The 17,571-nt window shown below is 40.1% G+C and overlaps 2 protein-coding genes and 1 non-coding gene across 8 annotated transcripts in view; 2 read left to right on the top strand and 1 right to left on the bottom strand.

The window, feature by feature from the left end:
- MYNN (myoneurin) overlaps positions 1-17,284 on the top strand; it is a 38,411-nt gene extending 21,127 nt beyond the window's left edge. Inside the window, exon 9 of the transcript XR_011470334.1 lies at positions 16,916-17,284. The gene's annotated coding sequence lies outside the window, so the exon portion shown is untranslated. The remainder of the gene's footprint in view (positions 1-16,915) is intronic.
- LOC139004489 (U6 spliceosomal RNA) lies at positions 2,761-2,867 on the top strand. The gene has a single exon (XR_011470371.1). It is a non-coding gene; the product is annotated as a U6 spliceosomal RNA (small nuclear RNA).
- Positions 4,570-17,571, bottom strand: part of LRRC34 (leucine rich repeat containing 34) — a 28,938-nt gene continuing 15,936 nt past the window's right edge. For 3 of the 6 annotated variants that reach the window (XM_070406845.1, XM_070406839.1, XM_070406841.1), the window contains 5 exons: positions 14,072-14,167; positions 10,226-10,380; positions 7,899-8,063; positions 6,988-7,114; positions 4,570-5,124 (listed from right to left, as the gene is read on the bottom strand). In XM_070406845.1, the coding sequence (XP_070262946.1) occupies positions 4,921-5,124; positions 6,988-7,114; positions 7,899-8,063; positions 10,226-10,380; positions 14,072-14,167 (747 nt within the window). In that variant the 3' untranslated portion in view covers positions 4,570-4,920. The remainder of the gene's footprint in view (positions 5,125-6,987; positions 7,115-7,898; positions 8,064-10,225; positions 10,381-14,071; positions 14,168-17,571) is intronic. The other 3 variants (XM_070406840.1, XM_070406842.1, XM_070406843.1) reach the window with 3 other exon arrangements.

The following is a 17,571-nucleotide window of genomic DNA, read 5'->3' as shown; positions in this document are numbered from 1 at the left end:
AGATGAGGACAAAATATTGGGAAAATGCATTTCAAGAATTTGCCAAAGACAAAAGGAGATGGAAAGTAGTAACAAAAAAGTGATGGTTCAAGCTGGTCACATGGTAAAGAGAAATTAAATAGGATGCCAGTCAAAAACAACATTGGGTTGGGTAATTGGAGTAGAAGCCAGGTGGATGTAGTTTGAGTAGTAGATAAGACATAATGAATACTATTTAGTTTGAAAAGCAGAGTGTGTGGCACAAACAAGATCATTATTTTACCAAATATCTAAAAAAGTATAAATCACTTTGTTCATTTTTTCCCCCAAATTTTAAACATTGTAAAATGAGTATAATATAATTTACAGCACTTGTAATACAAAGCTGTTTCTGAGCTGGATCTTCAAAGATTGCTAGGAGGAAAATGGAAGGAAACTTAAGACACGTATATGGTTGCAGATTTACTCATTACAGTTCACATGTGCAGAGGAAGTGGAGTTTTCCTATAGAACTTCCATATCATTCCTCGTGAGCTCCCACCAGTGGGAAGTCTGGAAAAAAAATAATTTTTAGTCCTAACCACTTTAAAATCGAGCCTTATATAAAGGGGATATATAGTTTATAATATCTTGTTAATGCTTAAACTCTTGGAATATTGCGGTCTTATTTCTGCTCTTTCTCTTAAATGGGATCCAGATATATGGGGGAGGGAGCTTCATATGATACAGTGGCATCAAGGAAGTCAGTGTCTTCAGCTCTTCCTTTCTCTGGGCATCTTGCTGGCCTCTGGTGCCCTGAGCAACAGCTGGTAAATTGTGTGATCAGGTTTTTCCGACGAGCCTGGTCGGAGCCCTCAGTAGTTCTTGGCTGCGCTGACCTCACCTAGGTTTTCTTAGGTATGGAGAACTCTGAGACTTCTGCAACTCTCAAGCAGTCCGGTTGCAGGTTACCTCACTGCGGGCTCCAGGTAAACCTATTTGCTTCCCCATCAGCTACCTTCTGAGTCTCCTCTTGGGAGAATGTGGGAAGTTAGTGGAACATCTCCATAGCACACAAGAACAGAAAGAGGCCTGGAAAAGCATTAGTGCTAAGGGTTACTTGACTGTGTCCTAGCCTTAGAGGCTGTCTTTCCAGAATGCTGTAGACTCGTCTACTGCCCAGCATATTCTAGAATATTTCAGTGCAGTGAAAGATGGGCTACTGCTACATTAAACAACATAAATGAATCACACTAATCTAATGTTGAGCAAAAGAAGTCAGATACAAAACGTATACACTATTTGATGCCATTTATTTAAAATTATTGAACAGGCAAAATTACTCTGGTGTTAGAAGTCAGTATAGTGGTTGTCTATTGGAAGAGGTTTGGAGGCACTTGGGGGAAGCGTGTGATTTACTGTCTTTATCTGTGTCATAATTAACATAGGTGGGTAACTTTGTGATCATCTAGCTATTCACTCAAGATTTTTGTACTTTTCTGTATGATTGCTATACATCCATTTAAAAGAAATATATAATTTTTTCTTTTAAATTGAAGAATGCGAAAACCAGAGCATTGGGTTTTAAACTGTAAAGAGGTGTAAGGTGACCTGGATTGTAAAAATGCAGACTCTACAGGCTGCTTAGAAACTTTTGATTCAGTAGGTCTGACTCTAAGAATCTGTATTTTAAACATTTGTCCCAGGTGATTCTGATGCTTCACACTTTTTAAAAATGCTGATTTAGTATCTGTAGTTTAACAAACTGTGATCACTCTCTGGACAGATGTTCAAGTGTAAGAAGTTTGTCATAATATATTTTTAAAAAATATTTTTATTGATTTCCAGAGAGGAAGGGAGAGGGAGAGATAGAAACATCAGTGATGAGAGAGAATCCTTGATTGGCTGCCTCCTGCAGGCCCCCTGCTGGGGATCGAGCCCACAACCCAGGACCTTTATTTCTGCAGACCAACACTCTATCCACTGAGCCAAACCGGGTAGGGCAGAAGTTTGTCATATTGTCATTCAAGCTTGAGTTTATTGGATCTTTATAGGAGTAGTATTTCCTCATGAACTTAATGTTTTCCAAATTAATAACAGTTTTAAATGTATTTTTTCCTATAGCATGATTTTTTTAAAAAATATATATTTTATTGATTTTTTAGAGAGAGGAAGGGAGAGGGATAGAGAGCTAGAAACATTGATGAGAAAGAAACATCGATCAGCTGCCTCCTGCACACCCCCTACTGGGGATGTGCCCGCAACCAAGGTACATGCCCTTGACCAGGATTGAACCTGGGACCCTTCAGTCCACAGGCCGACGCTCTATCCACTGAGCCAAACCGGTTAGGCCCTATAGCATGATTTTATTGCACTTACTGAATTCTGTGGTTTTTCAGATTTGATTAGAAAACAAAAATTTCATTGAACTTCCTATTGCATTTTTAAATTATTACAGAACCACTTTGACTTTCCTGGGACATACAGCTTTTTAGATACAGATGTTTAGTTCTGGATCTGTTCAGCATGTAATAATGTAAAAGCACTTTGTAAAACCAATTAGTTTTTATATATGCACAAGAGAGATATTAAAGTGGAAAGAAAAGTTTTCAAACATGTAAAGAAGAACTTTGCCACATAAGGTTTGATAAAATTTAATAACCAAGAGTAAAATCAGTAACTAGTAAAATCAGTCAGTATAAGTGTCCAGATATATTCTGTGGTCTGTACAGTTTTACTTATTCCATTTTAAACATTTGTTGACAGCACCAATAGAAGGTCATATCTAAAATTCTATTACCAGTGCTCGCTTCGGCAGCACATATACTAAAATTGAAACGATACAGAGAAGATTAGCATGGCCCCTGCGCAAGGATGACACGCAAATTCGTGAAGCGTTCCATATTTAAAAAAATAAAAATAAAAATAAAAAAATTCCATTACCAGATGTGGTAGTTTCCTTAAATATAACCTATAAACAATATTTACCTTTAAAAACACACACACACACCTTGCCCCTGGCAGGCGTGGCTCAGTGGTTGCAGGTTAGATTCCCAGTCAAGGGCACATACCTAGGTTGCAGGTTTGATCTCTTGCTCTGGTTGGGATGAGTGCAGGAGGCAACCAGTTAATATGTCTCTCTTACATCGATGTTTCTCTCTCTCCCTCATCCCTCTTCTTTTCCAGTCGCTTAAGAAAAAAAAAAAATCAGTGGAAAAAATATCCTCAGGTGAGGATTGACCAAAAAATAAAATAAAAACCTAGAAATCCATTTCATACATTTTGTTACTAACAAAAACTATTGGGTGTGTATTTATCAACCAATTCCAGATGTTTTAAGGTTTTGTTTCTCAGCAACCCAATAGCAACCATCTGCCCTAGATGATTCAAATTCATCTCTCTGAAAACAGGAAAATGCATTTCTTAAGGCATTTAGGTCTTTTCTGCTCAATGACTCTATAACATTACATGAAAATAATGCCTGATACAATTTGTTCAAATGTTCTTCCCATTTTATAACCACCACCATCACCATTTTCACCCCTTCTGTTACCCCCACCCCCTTCCCAGGGAGTATGGAAAGATGGTATTAGGTGCTGTATATAAGGAAAGACCTGTTAAACTTTAAAAGTAATGAAATAGTAGGGGATATTTATCTTAATTGTTTAATTTAATGAAGGAATGGCAGTGGGTGATATGTCTGGGTTTTTTTGTTTTGTTTTTGTTAATCCTCATCTGAGGATATTTTTCCATTGATTTTTAGAGAGAGAGTGGAAGGAAGGGGGAAAGACAGAGAGAGACACATCGATCAGTTGCCTCCCACACAGGCCCTGACCTGGGCCAGTGATGGAGCCTGCAACCAAGATACATGCCCTTGACCAGAATTGAACCCAGGACCCTTCATTTTGCAGACTGACGCTCTATCCACTGAGCCAAACTGGCAAGGGCTCTGTGTTTTTTTAATGTTAAATTTTTAGAGTTCAGCTGTGATTTGAGGAATTCACAATACTTTAAGTGAACGTCAATACTTGGGACAACTGTAAAGTTGACCACTACCTTTTATTCTAATCCATTCTCAACATTTAGAGACAGACTTATTTTCTTTTAGACTGCAGAACCTCAGCTTAATTTAAAGTACCTTTTAAAATCAGTTCACATACTTTTTTCTCACTTTGCCTGGCTTGAGCAGTAATAAATCATTCAAATTAAGCAGCCTCTTTTTGTTTTGTATGGATTCATAAGTTTGTGAATATAGGTCTCTAATTGAAGGATCCTAGTGTCAATTGCCTCTTCATAGTAATCTTAATTTGAAAATAAGATCCACTACAGGCAACAGTCATTATTTGCCATCAAATCATTAAAATGTTACTGACAAAAGAGAGAACTATGTTAAAAGAGAATTATCTTAAAGAGAGAAAGATAGAACTCCAAAAGAGAGCTGTCTTAAAAAGCTCACTGGTAGCACTGGCGTGTTTGGGAAGTATACTTGTATATGTATTTGTATATGTGTATTTATACCTATTTGCCTGTATCTGTGAGATTGTATCAACACCCATCTGTAATACCTAAATAAGACATATAAAATGCTTTTCAACCCCTAAACCCCTTGGAATTCCCTGAGAATCTGCTACCTGAAACCTTTTTACCACTTCATGACAACCTAGAGTTAGCATACCTATAATGACCTTTTCTTGTATGCTATTTTACTACTTGGTTATATTTTCTTTACAAAAAGTTCCTTGATTTCTTTCTCCAGGGTATAAAAATTGTGGTCTCTATTTTGTAAAATTTCCTTTTAAAAATTGCACTACTAAGTTTTTTCATAATGGATAGTTTAATATAGCCATATCTTTTACATATTTGATAAAAGTAATTTGTCCTAATTTATGAAATGGGCAATAAAATGTTCATCTCTGTGAATATAATAAGTCAAATGTGTGAAAATTATTTTAGAGCTGTTTGTCATAGCTGTTGGCCTACTGGTACAAGACTGAAACCGGCATTAGATGAGTCGCTGAAAGCTTCTCCATAAGTTGGTGTCCAATAGTAGTGCCTTTTAAGGCCATTGGAGACTTCTGAAAGATACACACGTCCATCCACCTCATATGGCTGCACATCGGTATCGTCTGGTTTTAGACGGCCCATTTTAATTAAGTTTGAATATGCCTAATATTTTTAAGAAAAGAAAAACTATATCATTAAGAAAATAGTTTATTCATTTTACAGTACTTAAATTGACTGTGCTAATTTGCAGTTTATAATAAAGTATTCTGAATAACATTGCTGAATTTTTATACTTTCTAGGTATTGTAATTAGGTTTTTATTCATTTAATTTCACACAATGAAATTAAAATTTTGTAAAACATTTCTAATATATTAGGAGCTTTTTTTTTTTTAAATAACCCCTAGAGTTACCAATTCTCTGTACACCACTTTTGTGGACTGAAAAGTCCCATGGTCAAAAATGTCAAGTCCCACAGAGGTTCTTAAATGAAGGAGGAGGGCTATTGTATATGTCCTTGAAGATCTGATGATAACCAGGGATCCATTTCTCAGAAAAATTAAGCACAGATTTTATCTTATAACTATACGGAGTTCATGAACTTGCTGAAACTAATCTACAGATTTAGGCTAAGAGATAATCCCCATAGTATTAGATGCTGGCCTGGCTGGCTGCCTAATTATATCTTCATTGTAGAAATTACTTTGCATATTGCTTATGGATCATTGGTATCTGTGTAAGGGTGTTATACAAGCGTGTTAAACTGGTTTGTCAGTAAGGTTGCAATTATAGAGAAAGGCAAATTTAGACAGTAAAAGATTTTAAAGTCTAGCTGCTTTCTGCTTTAGCTTGTCATTATTAGTTGTAAACTCAACTTAGCTTCTAGTATGTGATCTTTATATTCATACTAGAGGCCCAGTACATAAAATTCATGCACAGGAGGGGGGTTGGTGGTATCCCTCAGCCCAGCCTGCACCCTCTCCAATTTGGGACCCCTTGGAGGATGTCCAACGCTGGTTTAGGCCCGATCCCAGTCAGACATCCCTCTCACAATCAGGGACTGCTGGCTCCTCACCGCTTGCCTGCCTGCCTGATTGCCCCTAACCACTTCTGCCTGCCAGCCTGATCCACCCCTAACCACTCCCCTGCCAGCCTGATTGACGCCTAACAGCTACCCTGCCGCCCGATCGTCCCCAACTGCCCTCCCCTGCTGACCTGATCGCCCCCAACTGCCCTGCCCTGCAGGCCTGATCGTCCGCATCTGCCGTCCCCTGCCGGCCATCTTGTGGTGGCCATCTTGTGATGATGTTGCACGATGTCACCTAGGCTTTTATATAGGATGTAGCACTTGATATCTTGCTATTTCAATCAAACTTTCCAGTAGCTAATTTTTAGGACTTAATGTTAAAATTTATCAAAACTTATAGCGCCTCACTCTACTTTGTAATCATTCCTAATGCACTTGTAAACAATGTAAATAATTATCTCTATATATATAAAAAGGGGAAATATGCAAATTAGGCCAGGACAGTGTAATGGGTCACGACCAGGCAGGAGGAGGTTGCGCACGCAGGTGAGGCCCAGAGCAGAGACCCAGATGGAGGAGATGGAGGAGATGGAGACAGACGGGGCTGGCAAGCTGCCGAGACCCTGCTCGGGCCGGCCCTCCCCACCGCCACCCTCCCCCGGTGCCGGAGCGGACAGGGACAGGAGGGCTGGCCCGCAGCCTCTGTGGCCAAACGCAGGCCTGGAGAGGAGACGGCGGGCCCACCTTCTGCAGAAGCAGCGCGGCTCCCTCCCGCTCCCATGGGCGCCGGCAGCTTGCTTCCACCTCTCGCAGAAGCTGCATGGCTCCCATGGAAGCAGCACGGCTCCTGGCAGTGCGCTGCGGTTCCCGCCGGCTCCCGGGGAAGCGGCGGGCGGCCTACTGCATGTGGTGTCACACGATGGGCTACTAGTAAGTAAATAATATCTGATGTCATAGAGAAGACCCTAGAAAATACCTTCAGTAAAGAAAAAAACTTACCACACATGTAGCCTCATCAAATTTGTTTCCCCAAATGTAGATATTAGAGAGTGTGGGATTTGTTTTCATTGACTGTGAAAGTGCAACAAGTCCTTCTCCCTCTATGTTGTTGCTGACTATTGACAACCTGTGAAAAAGCAAAAAGTGATAACCTGGAAACTAGTATTTCCACAAAAAAGAGAATGCCTAAGTTAGCAACGTTTATTACAAACAGGTTATTTTGTAGTCTCAGCATTATTCTTAAATACGTTTACTGTAGTAGTCAAAATACTATGTATTTCCTCAGATCCAAGAAACTTAGTTTTCTGCTTGTATGCTTCATGCACCTAGTAGAGTTGCCTACATTGTGGAAATCGTTTTATATTATTAAGTGTTTGGGGGAGGATTACAGATATATCTTTGAAGATAAAAGTCATCCAAGTAATACTTTCTTTTTTTCTATTCTCACCTGAGAATATTTTTTTCCATTTTTTTTTCCTTTTAGAGAGAGTGCAAATGGAGGGAGGGAGGAAGGGAGAGAAAGAGACACTGATGTAAGAAAGGCACACTGATTGGTTGTCTCCCACACTGCACTTGCCCTCACCGGGGCAGGAATTAAATCCAAAATACTTTGGTGCACAGTCTGACACACTAACCACTGAGCAACACCAGCAAGGGCAGTAATATTTTCTTTGATTCATTCTTCATTTTAGAATTCAGGTTAAATAATGTAAGCAATAAGAATATTCTTATTCATTTTAAGCAATCATAACTAGAATAAAACAATCTAATTTTTAAAAGTACTTTTGAAAATTAGAAATTGAAATGTTTACTGCACACAATATTATGACAGTTTAGGAAATTAGTATCATGAATCTTAAGAGTTAAGTGGTTTGATGTTACATTTAAGTTTTCTGTTATAAAATACAAACCATACTAACGCTTTAAGGCTCCTGTTGTGTGAAGCAAGAGTTTCACTGAGACTATTTGCTCCCGCATTTTCTATTCTGTTAAAAGAAAGATCTATTACTTCCAGGGTAGTGTTGCTTTTCAGTACATCAGCCAAAAACACCATTCCATCATGAGTTATTTTATTGCTGGGAAAGGAAAAATATGTAGTTACTAGTGAGTGGCCTGGTGCACGAATTTGTGCACATTGAAATTAATTAGAAGAAATATTTTAATATCACTATTCACCCTTTATAATAGACGTGTCAACCAAATTCACGATATACAATGACAGATAAAAACACACGTGTGCAATTGGCCCTAGCAAGAGCTTTATATGTATCACACATGCATGAGTCAACTTAGCCTTTTATATAGCCTATATAATAAAAGCCTAATATGCTAAGTGTCCAGTCATTGGTCGTCCATTCAACCAATCAAAGCATAATATGCTAATGATATGCTAAGGCCACTCAACCGCTCACTATGATGTGCACTGACCACCAGGGGGCAGACGCCCTGACTGGTAGATTAGCTTGCTGCTGGGGTCCGGCTGATCGGGACTGAGCAAGATGGACCGGACACACCCTGGAGCCCTCCTGTGTCCCTCCCCCGCCCTGATCATGCACCGGTGGGGTCCCTTGGCCTGGCCTGTGCCCTCTTGCAATCCAGGCTAAGGGACCCCCTCCCCACAAGTGCACAAATTTCATGCACTGGGCCTCAAGTATAGAATAAACTTAATTAGACCTGCTTTCGAATGAAGCTAAACTTTTTCCAACCCAGTGAAGCACCCCAACTTCTCTTTCAGGTAATTGTCAGCAACACAGCAGTAAATATCAACACGAAACACATTATTACTGTAGATCATGCAGGGAGAACAAAGGGTAAAATATTTAACTGCAGCAGTGTTTGACTATATTCTGCGCAGTGAGAAAACCTGAAGTCATTTTCAAGGTCCATCATTTCTTCTTTTCAGTCAAGTTTCTAAACTTTCTAAATCTCCGTTTTCTGGCTAATGAAAAGAAAATAGGATTCTACTGAGTCGCCTATCTGCCTACTCCAGGACTTCTGTGAGGATCAAATGAGACGAGGCATGGGAAAACGCTTCACAGACATTTGGTTAAAGTGTAAAATGTTTGCACCTGGCTATAAAGCAAATCGTGTTCCTGGGGTGAAGAAACTCCGAGGAGGCTAGTCGCTAGGGAAAGGAAGCCGGGCGATGGTACATGATGTCATTACCTGGTGCCCACAGCAACCGTTTCTGGGCTGGGCTGGGCTGTGGGCTGCATTTGTGCCATGGGGTCTCAGCAGCGTTTGCTACGATTTGGTGGGTGTCACTCCGGGGTGTGGGGGGGCCTGTGTCCTACTTGGGGGAAGCCGAGTGTTGGTTTGTGGGCACCAGATCCATAGTGCTGTTTATTGTTACATGGCCTGCCGCTAGGGAGAGGAAGCCAGGCGTTGCTATGTGACGTCATTACCCGGCACCCATAGCCATTTCTAGGCCGGGCTGGGCTGGGCTGGGCTGGGCTGTGGGCCGCATTTCGCGCCATGGGGTCTCGGCAGTGTTGGCTGCGATTTGGTGGGCTGTTGCTCTGGGGTCCACGGTGCCATTTCTCTGTAAATGTCTTGCGTTGAGTGTCTGCCCCCTGGTGGTCAGTGCACATTGTAGCGACCAGTTGGACAGTCAGACACTTAGCATATTAGCCTTTTATATAGAGAGATATTTGAAAATATGAAGTATTATATTTTAAAATATATTTCTATTGATTTCAGAGAGGAAGGGAGAGGGAGATATAGATACATCAATGATGAGAGAGAATTACTGATCGGCTGCCCCCTGCATGCCCCCTACTGGGAGTTGAGCCCATAACCCAGGCATGTGCCCTTAACTGAAATCAAACCCATGACCCTTCAGTCCGCAGGCCGACGCTCTACCCACTGAGCCAAACCGGCTAGGGCTGAAATATTATTTTATTCATAGAACATACTTAAAAACTTACAGAGTGATAAACAGTACTTTCTATTTCTCTAAATATTTATTTTACTCAATTTCCAAAAAAGTTAATGAAAATTTGCCATAAAATGTTGCTTCCATTCTGATTTTCATAATTAAGTTGCTCACTTAAATTATTAGGTGATTAATATCAGTATAAACTAAATAAATTCTAAGGCTTAGGATAAAAAGTTGACAACAGTGGTTATGTTTTCTAATCTTTGGAATTAGTGTCTAACAAAATATACTATATACTATGAATATTGACATAGATTATGCCCATGACTTGAATTACTTACTGTATAAATTATCACCTACCAGCTGACATCAAGGTAGCGCAGGCTTCTGTTCAGATATAGTGCATCACATAACTGTTTTAGGCCAGGATTTTTCACATTATGCTTACTCATGTGTAGTGTAATAAGACTGTGATTTTCCTTTAACATGTGGCCTAGATGAACTGTGGACTCTTCCTAAAAAATAGATAAAATCGTTTTTTTAAAGTATAATTTTGAAGCAGTGGATGTTTGTTCCGAACTTATACTAAAAGTGATCTTTTTTTTTTTTTTTTGCCATAAATGATCCTCTTTACCTTCTTTGCCACAAATGATATCTTTACTGTCTTAGAAACAGGTAGCAGGCACTCGCAAAATGCAGTAACTAAATGATGTAAAAGAGGCTAGTTAAAAAAGACATAATAATCACTAAGAAAAAGAATCATTCCAGAAGGAAAAAAATCAAACCAACTGGTCTTATGTCCACTCAAGTCTCTAAACCGTTCCTGACCCTCCATATATTCCTAAACTTTGTTCTTGATCTCCTCTTAATAGTAGACAAGATATAAAGACATTTCTTAGTCTCCACTCTATTTTAAAAATACACCCGTTTTAACCGACTGATATATCCGATTCCTCCCTTTTATAATCGTCCCAAATGTCTAAATACCATATATCTTAATCTTGTTTTCTTGTCACTGGAAGAGTTTTTTAAAAATGCATTTTTATTGATTTCAGAGAGGAAGGGAAAAGGAGAGAGAGAGAGAAACATCAATGATGGGAATTATTGATCGGCTACCTCCTGCACATCCCCCACTGGGGACAGAGCCTGCAACCTGGGCGTGTGCCCTGACCGGGAATCAAACCGTGACCTCTTGGTTCATAGGTCAAGGCTCAACCACATTGGCCAGGCTGGAAGACTTTTTTTTAATTCCAAAATATAGCTGCTCCCAGGCAAAAGGTATATAACTTCAATGAGGATTTGAATACCAAGCATTTCAAATTTTTAACAGAATCAAAATGTGTCTTGAAATGAATGGACCCAAGTATTTTCTGGTCCTCTTGAATGATTGTTGTATTTGTGGTAAGTTTTATAGTCACTAAAAATGCTGATCACAAATACGATAACTATGCTTTAATTATGTAAATGTACATTAAAAAAAACTTTAAAAGTTAAATGAAACCACACAGCAATAGCATATGAGCTTTATAATAAAACTGTCCAAATGCTAGCTTTACCTTTTACTAGCTATATGACTGGGCAAATTATTTCATCTGAGTCTGTTTCCTTTTCTGTTAAATAGGTGAAATTATACTTCCCACCAAAATTAAATAAAGTACCTGCACAAAATAAGTTCTAGAGAAAACTGCAAAGCATTTATTCCTTCAATATTCTATAATCCTGTATCTGGTTTGCTTATATTATTGTTTTGACAATGAAAAGATATACCCAAGGGGAAGCTGTAGTTACCATCCTAAGAAATGCAAACTGACCCCCTAGGGCAGCAGTTGCCAACCTTTCAGACCACAGGTTGGCGACCGCTGCCCTAGGGAGTCCAGTGTTGCTGTGTGTGCTGCCTGGAATGGAGGACATATAAAAACATTTGTGTTGTACATCTTGATTGCATTTTTAGGTCAAGAAGTTTGAAAGAGAGGACTTAATGTCATTCACTAAGTTTGTGACTTAATTTGCCTAGGGTGGCACCTAATATAGATATTAGTCTAAGCTCCCCAGATAGTGAACAGTAAAATTCTTAAATGAAATCAGTTTGCAGGTTCACATTTTGGAACTGCAATGTGTGAGGGCTACAGCCATTTAAGAGGAGAGCAGCGCTCAGTGAGAGAGGGCGGGGACTGACTTGGAGAGGAAGAGAAAGCAGAGTTTAGCTGACTGCCCAGAAGCTCCAGACTGAGAGTAAGGGCCTGGGCTTTTCATTACTCTTTTGGGGTGGATTGGGGAGTAATGAAGCCACTCAACATAATATGATTTCATAGAGTTTTAACGTTTATTTCCTCGGGACCTTTAATCCAGAAAATGTTTAGCCTTCAGATCTGTCATGCCCTCAATCTGAGAACCTTCCCAGCTACCTCTCATCCCTCTGTATTGGTTTTGCTGCCCTTCCTCATGCTCCCAAGGTCCCCTAACCATAACACCCTCCAAACTTGTTGATCTCATCCCATGTAGACGAAAGCTCCTTGAAGATAAGGGCTGAGTGTATGTTGGTTTAGTGTTTCATTCAAATGTTTATTTTTAAAGGTGACTTTAAAATATATTTGTATTGATTTCAGAGAGGGAGAGGGAAATAGAAACATCAATGATGAGAGAATAATGGATGAGTTGCCTCCTGCATGCCCCCTACTGGGGATGGATCCCGCAACCCAGGCAAGTGATCCAACTGGGAATCGAACTGTGACCTCCGTCTGGTTCATAGGTCAATACTCAACCACTGAGGACACCAGCCCGGCAAATGTTTATAAATGAATGAATCGCCAGTGAAGCAACTCAATGCTTACTTTGAGTCAAGTACTTTGCTGGTCTTTTAAAGAAGGGTGCTTGTATTTGAGGATTCTGTGTTTGTTGAACAGATTAGATTTATGTACGTGAAGCAATTAACATGTAAAATTACAAAAATTTTGATACAGGAAAGTGCAGAAATGATTCAAAGGGAGAGATCTATGCAAAGAATGCAAAAACACGAATATTAAAAATATTTTAAGAATATAGTTAATTCTCACCCGGCCGGCGTGGCTTAGTGGTTGAGTGTCAACCTATGAACCAGGAGGTTACAGTTCAATACCCAGTCAGGGCATATGCCCAGGTTGAGGGCTTGATCCCCAGTGTAGGGCATGCTGGAGGCAGCTGATCAATGATTTTCTCTAATCATTGATGTTTCTATCCCTCCCTTCCTCTTTGAAATCAATAAAAATATAGTTTTTAAAAAATATAGTTAATTCTCAATGACTCATACTAATGGGGAATAATGACATAGATAATTTAAAGACTAGACAAAGTACTTTGAAAATTTTTTTAGTAGATATTCCGTTTTTGTTTAGAGCAATAATAAAATGAGTTCTTGTTCACTAGTTTTTTTACAACTGACAAAAAAGGAAAACCACCTAAAAGAATGTTAAGGGGCAAGAAGCCTTGAAAGTAGGAACCACATTTTTTTAAAAAATATATTTTATTGATTTCTTACAGAGAGGAAGGGAGAGGGATAGAGAGTTAGAAACATCAATGAGAGAGAAACATCGATCAGCTGCCTCCTGCACACCTCCAACTGGGTATGTGCCTGCAACCAAGGTACATGCCCTTGACCGGAATCAAACCTGGGACTCTTGAGTCCGCAGGCTGACGCTCTATCCACTGAGCCAAACCGGTTAGGGCGGAACCACATTTTTAGCTGTGTGTCTCCAGCATGCGGCTTACCTACAGGAGCAAGTCCAGACTTCCCAGACTGCTTATGCACACGAATTCTGCCATGATTACTCATGACTTCAAAGATGTAATGGTTCAGTCACCGCAATATAACAAAAACAAACAGTAAAACAGTTCACACCCGCCTTATAGTCCAGCCTTTAAAACTTTCATCTTTTATTCTTTCATTGTAATTACTTTGCTCCTCATAGGTTTACTCACTGAGAATTTGAGTTAATGAGAAGAAAAAAAATTATATGTTTGCTGCCTAAATAAGCAACTTTTAAAACATATTTAGCTTTAAGACTCGTATCAAGAAGTAATAATTTTCCTTTAAAAGATTTTTTTATATAAATAGTAGTTTACATTCTAGAAATACAATGCATTTGTGAACCTTGACATAACATTCAGTAAGCAGTACCTTCATTTTATTCACATGTGGTAATATTAATTACTGTTACTCGGGATACATACCTGCTCACCATATAGTATAGGTCGGTTTAGGTTTATTGCTTTAATTGTCTGGTTCTGAGTTAGGACTGTAGCAAATGCTATCACACTTTGCATTCCCTAAAAACAGATAAATTCTTTAAGGAAACTGACAAAATATATAAATTAACCTCCCTAGAAATAAATATTTCAAGATTGGTAATCTGGAATCTGATAAATGAAAATTATGTCTTAAAAATGTTTAAGAATTTCCTGCTCCTTGAATTATAGATTGACCAAATTCAGAAATGAACTGTTATGCTCTTTTCTCCCTGCCCTGACCCCTATTGATAACATGTCTGGGGAGTTTCAGTATCCGAGAATCTGCTAGGGTGTTTGCCTCTAGGTTTGCTCCTAATCCCTCAGATACACATGTGAATCCCAGCTAGGGCTCTGTACAACCGAGAACACCTATCCTGTGCCAGCATTCTTTTATAGTCATACTTTAAGTGTACATGGCAGGAAAGGGTTACTCATCACATTTCCTCCGCTCCCACAGGCCTCCCTCTCTACCTTATTGGGTCGGTCTAATCCTCCCCATCTCAGTGATGGTACCGCCACACACACCCAGCTATTTGCCATAAAACCTGTGCTTCCTTTCACTCCACCAGTCCTCTTACCCTCCCATCCAGTTAATCAGTAAGTCTTACAGATTCTACCTCTAAAAAATGTCTCAGATTAGGGAACCTCTGTGGCCACCACCCTACCCCATCTTTGTCCTCATCGATCGCCCACGTGGACAACTGCAATAACTTCCTATGTGGTCACTGGGTTTCCTCTTGCCACCCTCTCATTCTTCACAGAGAAACCAGAATGATCTTTTGAAAGCACCAATCAGATCATGTCACCCCTCAACTTGAGGACTTTCCATGACTAGCATCCTATATAATAAAAGGGTAATATGCAAATTGACCCTAACAGCAGAACGACTGGGAATGGCTGGTCACTATGACACACACTGACTACCAGGGGGCAGATGCTCAATGCAGGAGCTGCCCCCTGGTGGTTAGTGCGCTCCCACAGTGGGAGCTCTGCTCAGCCACAAGCCAGACTGACGGCTGCCAGTACAGCGGTGGTGGTGGGAGCCTTTCCCGCTTCCTCAGCAGTGCTAAGGATGTCTGACTGCAGCTTAGGTCTGCTCCCCGCTGGCAAGTGGAGATCCCCTGAGGGCTCCTGGGCTGACTGCCAGTTTAGGCCTGATCCCCTGGGGAGCAGGCCTAAGCCAGCAGGTGGACATCCCCCGAGGGGTTCCAGACTGCGAGAGGGCACAGGCCGGGCTGAGGGACCCCCTGAGTGCACAAATTTTTGTGTACCGGCCTCTAGTTTATAATAAAATCCCCTCTGCTTCCCATGATCCACATTTACAACCCACACAACCTTTGTTGAAATTGGCCCCTATAAACCTCTCCACCTTCACTGTGAGGCACTCTTTAAACTCCTGTCCAGCCACTGTCTTTTCAGTTCTTAAAACCTGCCAGACTTCATATTTCATTATTCATGTTCCTCCCTCATGATTTTACCATCAATTTGAACATCAGTTTTAGTATTATTTCTTATCCTCACCCAAGGACATGCTTAGAGAGAGGAAGGGAGAGAAAGAAACATCAATTAGTTGTCTTCCATACTCCCCCAACCGGGGACCAAACCCAAAACTCAGGTATGTGCCCTGACCTGGAATCAAACTGCAACCTTTTGGTGCATAGAATGACGCTCAACCAACTGAGCCATTCTGGCTGGGCAGTTTTACTATTTACCTAACATTTTTCCATTAAATCAACTCTTTCACTTTATTTTAAAACTCTGTATCGCTCCCAGTTGAGGTGGCTCAGTGGTTGAGTGTCCACCTATACACCAGGAGTTCACGGTTCAATTCCTGGTCAGAGCACATGCCTAGGTTGTGGGCTCAATCCCCAGTAGGGGGCGTGAGCCAATCAATGATTTTCTCTCATCATTGATGTTTCTTTTTTTTTAATAGATTTTATTGATTTTTTACAGAGAGGAAGGGAGAGAGATAGATAGCCAGAAACATCGATGGGAGAGAAACACCAATCAGCTGCCTCCTGCACACCTCCCACTGGGGATGTGCCCGCAACCCAGGTACATGCCCCTGACCGGAATCGAACCTGGGACCCTTCAATCCCCAGGCCGACGCTCTATCCACTGAGCCAAACCGGTCTCGGCTCATTGATGTTTCTAACTCTCTCCCTCTCCCTTCCTCAATGATATCAATAAAAATATACTCAAAAAACACACCTTTGTATCACTACTGTAAATGGAAAACCATAATCCCTTGAAATAAATAGAAAGCATCTGCAAAACATGTACATAAGGATTAAAATTACTTCAACCTGTGGCAGTAATACTGCCTCCACCACACATGGAAAAGTACTAGCAGAGTCTATATATTGGATTCCTTGCCTGAAATGTTCTGCCATAGACCTCTCCTAGACAGTTTTTCCTCATCTTTCATGACTCCTAAATATTACTTCCTCAGGTCTTAGGCAACCGTCTATCATGCGAATCACCTAGTCCCCATTATAAACAGTACTTGGCCATCTTCATAGCACCTTTCTCTATTTATTGATATTTTCCCAACTAAATATAGGCTTTATGAAAGAAGGCAGAGACCACATTCGATGCACACTTGTATCCTTGGAAGCTAGGATTGTGACTGTTATGTGTAGAGGGTATATATTGAATTAATGCTTCTCCCAGAGCCATACTGGCATCTACTACTTTTTAAAGCTCCAGAACCCATTATTCCTAGGAGCCTCCTGGCCCATCTTATTGTTTTTGTGTCACAGTAATTTTCATTCATCTGTACAACAGGTTCCCGACATTAGGCCTCCAGGTCTGAAAGCATGAAGCCCAGAATTTGAAGACATGCAAAACCCACACACCTCATCATCAGGCCAGTGGAAGGCCCAGAGCAGTTTTTGGCATCATTTTAGGTCTTTTTTAAAAATATATATATTTTTATTGATTTTAGAGAGGAAGGAAGAGGGAGAGAGAGTTAGAAACGTCAATGATGAGAGAGAATCACTGATTGGCTGCCTCCTGCACACCCCCCACTAGGGATCAAGCCCGCAACCCGGGCATGTGCCCTTGACTGGAATCGAACCTGGGACCCTTCAGTCTGCAGGCCGATGCTCTATCCATCGAGCCAAACCGGCTAGGGTTCATTTTAGGTTTTTAGGCTACAACTATTCACTTTAAAATGTTTTCAAAAGTAAAAAATTTGTATCATACTAATAAAGTAGTATTTGTTTAATTAAAATGAATACAGTCTTTTTCTTTTAAATCCCACACAGGTTAAGAAGGTTTGTGGATGGAAATTTAGGAAGATTTTTATTATACTGGAAATTCTTCCGTAATGTCATTTACAACAATCTGATTTATTAAGTAAGCACTATTATGTCTAGGTTTTCTGTTTTTGTTTTTTTGGTTTTTTTTTTCTTAAAGCAGCCTTTTCTCCGATATTAGAC

Source organism: Myotis yumanensis, unplaced genomic scaffold (genome assembly GCF_028538775.1).
Source record: "Myotis yumanensis isolate MYYU_CA2020_CCGP unplaced genomic scaffold, mMyoYum1.0.hap1 SCAF_2, whole genome shotgun sequence".
NCBI classification, from domain to species: Eukaryota; Metazoa; Chordata; class Mammalia; order Chiroptera; family Vespertilionidae; genus Myotis; species Myotis yumanensis.
Note: the sequence above shows the minus strand (reverse complement) of the source record. Positions and strands in the feature narration are given on the sequence as shown.